This window comes from Lathamus discolor, chromosome Z (genome assembly GCF_037157495.1).
Source record: "Lathamus discolor isolate bLatDis1 chromosome Z, bLatDis1.hap1, whole genome shotgun sequence".
Lineage (NCBI taxonomy): Eukaryota > Metazoa > Chordata > Aves > Psittaciformes > Psittacidae > Lathamus > Lathamus discolor.
Genome location: NC_088909.1, coordinates 30585959 through 30599396, shown reverse-complemented (window position 1 = coordinate 30599396; position 13438 = coordinate 30585959). Strand labels below are relative to the sequence as shown.

The 13438-nt window shown below is 36.5% G+C and overlaps 1 protein-coding gene across 1 annotated transcript in view; it reads left to right on the top strand.

Moving 5' to 3' along the window:
* The window catches only part of ADGRV1 (adhesion G protein-coupled receptor V1), a 273612-nt gene that overhangs the window by 11040 nt on the left and 249134 nt on the right, over positions 1–13438 (top strand). The window contains exons 8-10 of the mRNA XM_065661610.1: positions 550–879; positions 3417–3593; positions 4570–4793. Of these exons, the coding sequence (XP_065517682.1) occupies positions 550–879; positions 3417–3593; positions 4570–4793 (731 nt within the window). The remainder of the gene's footprint in view (positions 1–549; positions 880–3416; positions 3594–4569; positions 4794–13438) is intronic.

Genomic DNA, 13438 nt, shown 5'->3' with positions numbered 1-13438 from the left:
TGAATGCTGTCTTAAGTGATGTTTTGCTAAGAGAAGGCAGGAAAGTTATTTTCACTTGCTCATTTGCTGTCTTAATGATGACTGGAGCATTTTACATAGAGTAACAGCTTCAGGAGGAGGTCTTGGTGATTAAAACTGTAACCTTTTTAAATAAAGGGTGGCTAGCATTGCTTACACTTTTATGACTCAAGTCCCTACTGTATCTGTCTCAAAAATGGTTGGGAAGGACTTGGTGAATAAAATGAAATTTTCCACAATTGGAAACATTTTAAGATAATTCACTTTGGCTGCTGAACCAAAAGAACAGTTACTCAAAGCTCATTCTGGCAGATGGATGATGCATAGTGGGAGAGCTGACACTGTTACTGTTGTGCTGCTTGTGTACAAAGAATTCTTTGGGGCTGCAGATCTGATTTATTTCTTGAGTGCCAATTCACTAAAGAGAAAAATGTATGATGACAGTCAGCACAGGCTTTCATGAAACCATGAAAACTATGGTGTGTAGTTAACTGTAGCATAGAGTAATTGATGCTGTTTTCTGTTTTGCAGCTTCTGTTTTACATTCAGGACAGCGATGATGTTTATGGCCTAATAAAATTTTATCCTTTGGAGAATCAGAAGATTGAGAGTAATCCTACTGGACGCTTTTTATCCTTGAGTTTTGCAAGGGAGAGAGGAGTGGTTGGAGATGTGCAGTTGGTTTATACTGCACTGTATATTCCAGCTGGAGCTCTAGATCCTGAGAGAGCAAAAGATGGCATTCTGAATGCATCTAGAAGAAACAGTCTAATCTTTCCAGAAGGAAAAACACAAGATACTTTAAATATACCAATAAGAAATGATGCATTTCTTCAAAATGGGGCTCATTTCCTCATACAGGTATTGCAGTTATGTTTTGGGGTTTATTTGGCCTGTGTAATATAAAAGATATAATTTAGTAGTGGCTCCTTACTTTTAATTTAATTAAAATAATCCAACCTGTTAATAAATAAACCAGAAAAAAGTGATCAGAGGATAAAACTTCCTTATTTAGAGACAGCTTCCATAAATATGCCGTAAAGATCTTTATTCCTAATAATTATTTACTAATTACACCATTCTAAAAAAGTAGACTGTTATAACAGGATTCAGGTATTAATCATGGAATTTGACTAAATGAGATCAATGTTGAAGAAGTTAGTTACATTTTGAGGCATGTTTCTTTGTCTGCCACTTTCTCTGGCTACCACTTGGCTTTCAATTTAACAGAACAAAGGTTCTTAAATTATGGAAGCATGCAGAACTTTAGAAATTATGAATTTGGTCATTTTTTTCCTTTTTTTTCTTTGTAATTTGTAAGAAGATCGCTTCTATCATTGCTAATTGAAACTGGCTGGAAAAATTCACTAAAACTATGTTCTTGACAAAAAAATGTATTTCCAGAAAAAATATTTAAAGAAAACATTTCATTTTCCTGTGAAGGTTTTCATTTTTCACTGGAAAAGAACACACTACAGAACTACTGAAGATGTTTTAATTGCTTCTGGGATCTTGAAAAATTTCTTCATTCTACCTCCTTCCCTCTTTCTCTTAAAAAAAAATTATATTACCAGAATTATGTAGTTGTTTTACTATTATTAATCTTTTTTTGCATTCATTTAGGTAGGTAGTTGCATTGTGGAATACTAGGTTAGTATGTTTTGCATCTGCACAAGATATGAAAGATCATCAGAAGAACTGAAATATCTATTTCCAAGCCATTTTCAAATTAATTATAAATAGCATTGCAGTGTGGACTGTGAACAAAACACACATAGAAAAAGTATTTCAGAATTCAGGCAGTTTGCCCAGCTTTTCAAACTGTGGCTTTCTGGGAGGGGGGAGTGGTGGATGTTCAGTACTTTCTCCATGAACCATAAAAATCTTTTTATTTGAATAAACAAAATAAGAGGAGCTTTCCAGGAAAAATAATTCATTTGGAGAAGGAAGAAAAATACCCCAATTTATCACTATGACAATCCTTCTATATGGTGAATAAACAGTAATCGCAGTGAACATGTTTAGAATGAGAAGTTTATAGAGTTTGTACTAGGCACAGTAAAAGATTGACTCAGAAATCATGGAGGAGGAGTGGAGGAGGAAATCATTTTTAAACACAACTAGAGAACAGAGAAGAACTGGAAAACCAAGATTAACATTCTTCAGTGACATTTTCATTTTCAAAATACTGGTCTAAAAAAAAGGCTTTGAAAACAAGTGAAACAAGGAGACCCACCACATATTCCTTATACTCTCAATAACTAGCTGGTATGCCTGAGAATCAGTTACTGAATACGGTATTTGTATAACAGTTCCATCTATCATCATATAAAATGGTCATGAATATTTTAGTGTGTTACTCAAGCAATGGTAGAACAAAGTATCATACAGCCCAATTATTTTATATAGCTTGGGTTTAAGAATTGAAGGGATTTAAAACTCATCAGTTGAAATGGTGATTCATGATCGCTGTATGGATTCAGATAAAGCCACTTTCTCCTGCTCCAGCAAAACCTTACTGTATGGTAACATCTGGTAACTCCAAGCAAAAACCATCCTTGTGGGAGTTAAAAGGTAGTTGTCATTGGTGGTTCATGCACTAGTGAAATGTATGTGGAAGTATATGCAAATCAGTTGTGGGAACATTTATTATAATGATGCATGTTGACAGAAGCACATGGTATAAATGGTATTTGAAAGAACTGTTTAAACAGGCAAGTTCAGCTTTCCTTACTATGTCAGTACTGTTGCTGGGTTGAGGAAGTGGTCCGTTCCATTTAAAGAAAGGGTAAACATTTTTCTATTTCTCATATATTGTATATATTCTACATATTTATTTATACTAGTAAATAAATAATCAGAAATACAGTAAAAAGAGGAGATTACAGTTTTGAAATATTCTACTGATTTTCTGAATGCAATTCGAGTGTATCAGTTCTTATAAATAGAGAAATCCTTGAAGCTGTATGAGTGAAGAAAGATTAGATCATTCTTTGGCTTCATCAAGTCTATAAATTATTATGGATCCAGTCACTTCATCACATTTTCAATGCATGGCACAAAAAATTCAGGACAATGTCTTGGGCCTGTACCAAGTATACATCAGTACCCTTATTCATAGGTTCTAGCAGTGACTCAGCATTCTCGAATATTCATTCTCTGTGGAGACACATCTAGTTGTGGACGCAGACATGAGTTGTCTGGGAGGTATACCATTCTCCTGACAAAGTTCAATGATACCCACTTCATTTCTCTTACATCCACTTGCACATTTGCAGTGAGAAAACTTTGTTCCAGAAGTGTTTTGCTCCCTGCATATGAAACTTAATCTGAAATGTCAGAATTGCTCTAACTCGGTAGTAAGGCTTCTTATTTTGCTGTTTTTTCCTTTCCTACAGCTGGAAACTGTTGAGCTGGTGAATAGAATTCCTCCAGTCCCACCTGTGAGTCCTAGATTAGGCGAGATTCAAAATATTTCTCTAAGGATTACTCCAGATATTGCAAATGGAGAAATAGGCTTTACTAGCAATCTTCCAGTTATTCTTTCTGAGCCAGAAGATTCCCCTGCTACAGTGGTAAGTAAACCTTTTTATATTGTCCCTTAGTATAGAACATTTATTTAGATGAGCAAAGTTTGCCATATTCAGTGTAACATTTGAAAGTTAATTGAGAAAAATCCTTCCTCTAGTTCTGCCTGATCCCAAATATTCCCCTGCTTTAAACAGATAAAGAAACTGCAAACAAACAAAAAAGGCAAAAAAATGCTTGTAAAGCTAAGGTCTGAAATAATCTGTTAGCTATTATCAGAAAAATAAGGTTGAGCTTTGCTTTCTCTCTGAGCATCTAAAACTGGTTAGGTCTTGATCCGTACAAGGAGCTAAAGATGCTGCAGAGAATCTCTCTCACCAACTGCAAAGGTACTAATGCTACTGCTCCTAAATTTCATGTAAATGTCTGTATCTTAGAGATGACTTACTTAAATACAAACATGACATTTAGCTTGCTGGGTGTGTTTTCCAACGGTGGTGCCTTTAAGTTTCCAAACAGTGGCGCCTTTAAGTTTCCAAGAACCCAAAAAAGTATTTTCAAGAGCATTGCCACCCATCTGGGTGCTTTAGTCCCAGCTTGAGAAACATTTTTTGAAATGCTTTTTCATACATTTTCTCTGTTTCCCCTAGCTGTCTTCACTGATACCTTCCCACAAATCCTGAATCAGATAACTTGTTTCTCATTCTCAGGTTAAAACTGCTGATTTCCTTAAGCAAAGTTTCCTTAAGCAAATTTCCTCTGTACTATAACCACCAGAGTAAAAGCACAGTAGTTACATTTAAACCCTACTTTGTAACTTGATGAGATTAAATCAGTCACTTTTTGTGTTTATGGCTGCTTAATGATTTGTCATATTAATAATCTGGCTTCTCCACTATATTTTAAGTGGTTAACAGCATATACTTTTATTGATGCGCCATCTTTGATTCACATTTTATACACAGCTACAAGTAAAAAAACTATCTGGTTTTACAAATCACAAGAAACTCATGTGTTTCATAGGTTTCCATTGCATTACATCGAGATGGGACTGATGGCCAAGCAACTGTGTTCTGGAGTTTGAAACCCTCTGGTCTCAATCAAAAGGCAGTAACACATGATGATATAAGTCCTTTTAATGGATCTGTTGTTTTCTTATCTGGACAAAGTGATACTACAATCAACATTACTGTTAAAGCTGATGATATACCTGAAATGAATGAAACAGTGTTGCTAACTCTGGACAGGTATTTTACCCTAACCTTTATTTCTATATATCAGTTGTAATAATGAATATCTAACAAATTAGTGCAGTATTAATTAGAGGCATTGCCTGTATTGTGTTTATAAGTGCCTGAATGAATATTAGGCCCTTTATTCAGACTGTGTATGGATTCTTCTTTGAGTGCAGATCAATGGAAGAAACTGTGTGCTAATAAACTGTGTTTATTATCTAATTTGATTGATATTTTGATGAAAATAATGTCTGCTATTTAGAAAGTTCTTTCAGCTTTGATCTTTAATTACAGCTGTTGGTTAAAACGTATCTTTTCAGAAAAGTAATATTCAGTGAGATAATGGGGGAAATGATGATGAGTAGAAAGCAATACGTAACAGTGTTTCTGACAGAAAAAGATTTATAGCTATTGTCGTGGAATTGGATCAGGTTTTTGTTTATTGGATCTACACATTCAGTATTGCTTGTTCTTGGTAATTAGATACTTCCTCACAACTCCTGGCTTCCAAAATATTCCAGTGTGACTATCACTACACTCTTTGGCTACAAAGAGGGCGATGGTGTTTCTGAAGCACAGTGTTTTAGTCTCCCTTCAGTATGAGATTAGGATTACAGGATAATTAAGGCTGTACGAGACCTCAGGAGATGCTATTATCTGTGTGTGAGCGCTGCTCAGAATACTTAAATTAGTTCATATCCAGGGCTGTATTTCCTCTTTGATTTACTAGCAGGAGAATCTTGGCTGCGTCTTCTGTGCTGCTTCCAACAATTCGGTTGTCTATATAGTTTAGAAATACCACCACTTCTTCTACCACCTGCTAGTAGTCTAACATATATTTTTCCATTTTTTTTGGAAACATACTGATAGAGATCTGCCAGTTGCAGCACCCACATTGAACATCTACCACTTATACAGTCCTTATGCAGAAGTATTATTTTCTTATATAGAAAGCACAGACTAGTTCTTGGAATTTTCAACACCAGGTAACCATGTTGATTACATACTAGTAAACCAGCAACCACCCTCAAACTGTTGCTCATCCAGATTTGGAAAGCCTGTTTTTTAATCACCATTCTATCACACAGAAAAAATGTCATTCCATTACAGGATTGGCCTGCTTCTGCAAAAGCTGGGTGGGGGATGCTCTAGTGCAGCATGAGTTATTTCATTCTACCATGACTACTCCCTGCATTGGAAAGACAGTCCTGTTCAAGACAAAAACAAATGGAGACTGCTGGCAGCAGTTCTGTGCTTTATCTGAAGCAATTCATTAGAGTCTCTGGCACAAAGTGGAATGCTAATAATGGAATCATGTAATGGTTTGGGTTGGAAGGGACCTCAAAGCTCATCCATTTCCAACCCCCTGCAACACCGTCCACTAGACCAGGTTGCCCAAAGCCCCATTAAAACTGACTGTGAAGAAGTTGTGTATAGTGACCAAAATATGCAAGTGAAAGGATAGGAAACAAGTAAGTAGATAAGAGGAAGTGGACAACATAAAAAAATTAACTTTCCAAGTTCTGACAGCTCTGTAAGTGTGTGGAACTACAGCTTTTTGCTGCTTATTCTGAGTAGTAAGCCTAGCCTGTGTCTTGAAAACGATAGCTGCAATGATGATTGAACTGGCAGCTGAACAAACATAACCAGTGTTCTGCCTTTACTGTGTATGGAGGAAGTAGCAGGCGGCTGGTAAAAGGTGTACCAACAGTAAGTAGCTTTCCCACACTTGTCAAGGTCAGAGAGTGAAGTAAAGAACAGGTCATCTGGCCTGTAGAAAAAAAGTAAGCAAGGAGGAGATAAAGTCTGAACTTTTCTTTAGACCTGGTTAGTGTCACTCAAGGCTAAGAGTGAAACCTGGCAACTTCAACATTAGCCGAAGCCAAGAATTAAATGATTGCAAAGATCATCCTTTCAGTATTGGAGATGACTCTTCAAATTGATGTTGAAGGATACTGGCAGCGTTATGTGTGCAAGCCTGTGGTATTGCCTTCTGCATAGTTTCTATTTTGTGGATGAACAGAAGATTTCAGTTTTCAAGGCCTGGGAGCCAGCACCTCACAGCAGTAGTGAATTAGCATGAAAACAAAAAGGCACTGTGCTATGGATGTGCTTGTACTGTTTTATAAATTGTAGCATAAGTCAGTAGGAAAATAGAGCATGTAAGAACCTTAATGGAACCATAGACATAGAAATATGTTCATAAGCATTCTATTTACTGCAATTAGTAATAGCATGGATAAAATAATAAAAATAATTAGTTTTAACAAGGGTGTATTATTTACAACTGAGTAGTGTTGTTAAGGCATTTTACATTTTAAATGAGCTTTGAAAGAAACTAAGCCGTTAAAAATAGTATGTTCTTCCTTGCTCTATGTCTTCTGTCCGTAGGCCATAGATATTAAAAATAACTCTAAATTCTGTCCACAAAATGGAGGCCAATGTACCTCATGAAGAATATGCTTCCAAAGAAGACAGATGAGTAATAAAGATGTGAGACAATCCTGTACCTGCTAAAACTTCTTCATATTTTCTTTTTTTGGGAGCAGCTCAGGCTGAATGCCTGCCCATATCTGAATAAGCCTGCATTGAGACCAAACATAAATAAAACCGTATGTCTGTAGTAAAATTTGTATAAGAAAGAAGAGGCCTTGGTCTTCTTATTGAATGTGGGTGGAACAGGCTATGGAAATTGTGTGCATGCTTTCTAAAAGCATATATACATACTAGGTTTGTTCAGTTTACCTGATAACCCCAAGTAGAAATTAATTTTCTAAAAATCTGATTGTTGTTTTTTCCTTCTGCACAACAACTTCTGTTGGCAGTCATCACCCGCTCAGTACAATGCAGATACACAACTATCATTTTGGCAGTGGGCACAAGTGAAGGGCCAGGACCTCTATAGCATGTAGGTTGTGTTTGCTGATAGTGAGAGCTTGTGGACCTTGGGATCTGCGACCAGCAATATACCAATTCATTGATTTTAATTTGTGAAAGTGATAATCCATAGACAGGCGACAGTTGAAATTGTCCTTATGCTCAAATTTTTTTTCTTTGAGTCATGACTCATATGATTTTGGATACCAAAACAGATTCATATACATATGTTGAAACATAAATCTTGTTTATTATATGTAATAAAGGAAAACTGAAGCAAAATAATGGGGGGGGGATTTTTGTAGTTCTAGTGATTTTTGTGATGTGATACAAGGCTTAAATTGTGTCTTGAGTAAATTCAGAGAATAGTGTTTTTTTTTTTAGTTGGAAAGCAAAACACAGGTTTGACTGTTTCATTGTGAGATGTCAGTGTAATGTTTTTGTGTTTAAGATATTATTTCATGACAAAAAATTAGCAAATCATAGAAGGCCCATTTAAAGCAGTGCATACTGCCTATGGTCCTTAATTCAGAGCTCAAGTAATACTTACATCTTTTGGGTTGCTGTCTGCACTGGCATACAGGGAAACACTAATATGCTGTTTCACAGAGCTGAGATTTTCTCCTTTGTGATTTCCTGTGGTTAGTGTCTGTTTCAAAACTGTGTTTATCTTTCTTAAGTAATTTTTCTATTAGTAATACATGTGATGCTATATGAATGAACTCTCAATTGTAAAATGTTGTCTTTTTCTTCAAGGGTTTGATCAGACTTTTCTCTGAATGTTTAAATAAGACTTTTTTCTAGGATGTTTAATTGAGTGCTGCTGGACACCTACTGCTAACTTTTATTAGTTTTAGAAGAATAACACCATATCTCCTGCTATGAGTAACAAAAATTAAAATAGCCCCCAAAATCAAATAATTGTTGGATTAAACCTGGAGAGAAGGTGTTCCCTCTGATGAGAAGCAGTGTGGATTTTATAATGTGGCAAATCCTGCTTTAAAGCTAGGTCCTTCCGTTAATTAAATCAGTAGATAATCCTGAAAAAATTGAAGAAGGGGTGAACACTGACTACAGATATAGGAAACATATTGAGTCACATTCCATAGGCAATCAGAATACACCTTTTCTGAGATACCCTGATAGAAAGGAAAGGTTTTAGAGAACAGTGTTTTTAAGAGTAACAGCAATACAGATTCACAATTGCAAATCAGTTTCTCAGGTGCTTTTCAAAACACTCATTTTCTGGAGAATTCCAGACCTTGGTCCAAAGCTATCAAATTTGACAGCATCACATCTGTTAATAATTCTTATTTTATTTGCAGTGGTGTTTTGTTGATAATAACATTGAGATTGACATGTTGCTTTAAACTTAGTAAAGAAATCTTCTTTCTGCTATTTTGTAGTACTCTATGGATAAAAAAAAAAAAAAGTGCAAGAAACGTTTTGAAGCTTCTGTTAGTTGTCCTAACTAATCTGTAGTTCTTGCTAAATAACAATTAGGTTTTATTTTGGTTTTTTTTTTAATAAATGATTTCCCTAATGAAGAGTAGTTTCAAATGAGATATGTTATATGGGAACTGTTTTTTTCCAGCTGTTTCATCACAGAAAGCACAGTTAAACGCTTTGAGATTGCATTTCTTATATCACCATCATAAACATTGCCAGCACTTATGCTCTCTGATAAAATGAAATTTCATGTCCACAGATGGCCATTTTACAGAAAAAGTTAAGCTGAGGAGGAAGAAAGGCAAGTGGCTTTCCCAATGAGATGGAAAGCTGCTCACAAAAAGGACCTGGGGGTGCTAACAGCTCAACATGGGCCAGCTTGTGCCAGGCAGCCAAGAAGGCCAACAGTACCCTGGCCTGTATCACCACCAGTGTGGCAGCAGGGCCAGGGCAGTGATTGTCCCCCTGTACTGGGCACTGGTGAGGCCAGAACTTGAATCCTGTGTTCAATTCCGGGCCCTTCACTACACAGAGACATTGAGGTGATGGAGTGCGTCCAGAGAATGGCAATGGAGCTGGTGAAGGGCTTGGAGCACAAGGGTAATAGGGAATGGCTGAGGGATCTGGGGGGGTTTAGTCTGGAGAAAAGAAGGCTCAGGGGGAACCTTAGTGTTCTCCACAACTACCTGAAAGGACGGTGTAGCCAGGAGGTGGCTGGTCTCTGCTCCCATGTAATGAGGCATAGGAGAAGAGGAAATGGCATCAAGCTTCACCAGCGGAGGTTTAGATTGGATATTAGGAGCAATTTTGTCACAGAGAGGGTGTTCAGGCATTGGAACAGGCTGCCCAGGGGAGTGGTGGGGTCATCGTCTCTGGAACTGCTCACAAACCATGTAGATGAGGCCCTTAGTGACATGGTTTAGTGGTGGCCTTGGCAGTAGTGGGGCAACTGTTCGACTTGATCTTAAACGTCTTTTCCAACCTAGTCAATTGAATGAGTCTATCTCCTTACTCCCAGTTGAGTAGTCTCTAGTAACTGGAGCTGTTTGGGATGGCTATGCAACTGCATACAAGGAGCTGTTGTAACTTTTATTGTTGCTTCTGAATACCCTCATCAGTGCAAACCATGAGGTTTGGAAGTTCTGAATAGTAGTTTTTGTTCTATTTCTACACTGCTGTTACAGGAGTGCATAAAGAGGTGGTTTCACTTACCCCGAAGAGTGAAAGAGGACTCTTCTGATCCTTATTAGACTCTAGCACTACTCCTCATTTCATCTTAACAGTCTTTTTTGACTCAGCTTTGTTTGGGCTCATGCAGTGTAACTTCATAAAGCTGAAAGATCATTTATTTTTGGCATGCCCTGTCACTTTCTGATGAATTATGTCTTAGCTGCTTAAACTTACACATACATATCAAGAACTCACTTGACACAAGGGCTCGTTTGTATTCTCTGTTGTAAATTATGTTACTAAGAGTTTAGTGATATAATTAAGTTTTAGTATTAAAAGCAGTGTAATAAAAATTTAGCATAAATTTTGGCTCTGGAATTTTCTCTTTAATCTTTTCATTGTATTGATACTTTGATGGTTTTGTAACACTTCTGCATATGTTTCTGAAAGCAGGGAGAATGTCTTGATATGTAGTATTTTACATCTAGCCTCACTGGAAATCAAAGAGAAATTTCCATTAACTCAGATCTCTCAAGACAATGAATCGAGCACTTTTTTTGCTTTATTTTCTCAAACTTTTGGCTAAACTTTTGTCTCTGCTGAATTCTGAATCTGAGTTCTTTTTGAGACTAGTGAAGTCAGTATGTCAGTTTGTAAATGCTGTGGTAATCCATTTACAGTATTTTGATAGGAGATACAGGTTTTCTATGTAATATATATTTTATTTTAGATTAAGAAAGTCAAAGTTCATGGTAGCCATTGCAGAACAATACTGTCCTTTATCTGACTTGATGTTTATTGTAAGTGCTCAGCCAAAATAGACCAATTAAGAGATTAGCAAATCCTCTTTTCTTATTTTTGTATTTTCTGTTTGTTATATTTTTATATTGCTATTTGATAATTTGGTTAACTGAAAAATTGTTAAAAATAAAGTTTGATGTAATTTAGTGACAAAATAGTATTTCATATGTACGCGTTGCAACTCCTACTGTGCTTATCTGCTTTTGTTGGTTACTTTGGCAGATTGATGAAGCAACACGTCATGGAAGCATTATGGTTTTTTAAAGGAGGGCTATTTATAAACCTGAGTTTCTGGTATTGTGTGCAGGCACAGAGGCTGGCAGTAATTGAGCTCTTGGAGGAGTTCTTGGTAGGGTGAACCATGAATGGGTCTTGACATGCTGAATTGGTCATGGCATCATTTCTCCTAAGTGGGAGCTGCCCCCTTGCTCCCATTTGTAAACAGGAAAATGCCAAGCAAGTAGTGTTCTCATAAAATGAATGCTATAAGTGTTTGGAAAGGAAAAAGAAAGCTTTGTGTTTTCTTTTGTGTGGTTTGGTTGTGTTTTTTTAATTATTATTATTCTTTTCTAAGATTAGTACCATTGAAATTCTAGCAAGTGGCACTTTCATTCCTTCCCCCATCCCCTTTCTTTCTTTCTTTCTGTGTTGACAGGGTAGAGACAGAAAGGTTTGTCGTGTACTTTGGGTAAGTGCAGTGAACTGTGGTTTGTCTTCAGTGAATCAATGCTTTGTTTTACAAGTGATTGCTTTGGACAGAATCTGCCTTTATCATTTCTTTTCCTCTCAGGAATCACGTCTTCTGCATCTCATCAGACAATGCATGCTTGCCCTTTGGTGTTTCATTTGATGGCATGGGGTTCTTGCTTGAAGGCGTTTATTTAGGATCTGTGAATGATGAAAGTTATGAATGCATGGCTTAGTGTTTGATATTGAACCATTTGATGCAATAATGGATTAGTTGTTTTAAACTGCCAGAAATACAATTTGCCTGAACTAAATGACTGAACTGACTGGAATTATAGAGAGGTTGTTTTCTGTAGTTATCTTGTTTTTTAATAACCTATGTTTAGTTTATGTTAACACAAGTTACTGTGTCTGCTGACTTATTTTTTATGTACAGTAAACATGATATGTTACCCTTTTAAAAAGGTATTTCCTATTTTCCATCTTGTATCCTCAATTTAGGCTTTGCTACAAGATACACTGATATTTAATTTGGGGGGGGGGGGGTGTCCCAGTTATTTATGGAGTGTTTGTGGAAACAGTTCTGGAACTGATTTCAAATATTGGCTATAATAGATTACATTTCTATCTGTATGGAAGAGTGTTTCATGAAAGTCTGTACTTGTAGTACAGTGAAACCATGAAAGTATTTATAATTGGACAAAGAATTTGTTGACATTTTCTTCAGGAAAGAGGGAAGCTGCTCAGAAATCTAAATACATAAACCACCATATAATAAGCCATATCCAAACTATCAGTCTCCATTCTTCATTAGCAGTCCTTCTGGCATTTTTTATATGGTGAACTTAAAACAAGTCATTGAAAATTACCACATCTGAGGAAATGAATGCAAGAAATACAGTGTTTCCTTCTTCTGTCAGATGTGGCCCATTCGTGTCCATGAGTAAGACCGAGATGGTGTGGCAGTAGCCCAGGGTGAGAAATCCTTCACCAAGAGGAGCTCTGTCTGATCATACCTTCACCCTTCACCATAAGCTTTTAGGTGTATAAGTTTTAGGAATATATTGGGGTGTATAAGTATTAGGAATATATATATTTAGGTGAGTAAGGGAGGAGAAGAGGAATGAGTCTGAGCTACTGACAGTAGGTCCAGCACTTCCTAGAGCGGGCTGGGATCCTACAGGTAGTAGGAAAAGTAGGTTAACACACATGAAATACACATTGAGGAGCAAGTCTCTTCCTGTTTGTAGCAGTAGTAAATCTTGTGGAAGAGGGTAAGAATATGTAGTTGTCAATGTAATTTTGGTTTGTGAAAGTGATTTTGGATTATCCCTTATATTTTGATCCATATGCAAGGTAATACTAAATGTGACTCTTAACTTCTTACTACGCATTCTGTATCTTTTCTTGTGTGTTTTGTGGGCGTGTGACTAAAAATACCCAAAATTGCCAACTATGAAAACTAGTCAGAAAACAAAGTTTCTTTAGAAGCAAAGGTTCTCCTTACAAATGGATAAAACATACTGATATGTCTTTCTTAATTAATATTTGCAGGTAATTGTTTCTATAATATATTTGTAAAATTGATCAATATTCTGATGTCCTTCACACTGGTGTGTCTTTATTTGCCAAACAAGAATTGCCACTCAAAAAACCCTCTTGCCTTCATTTCT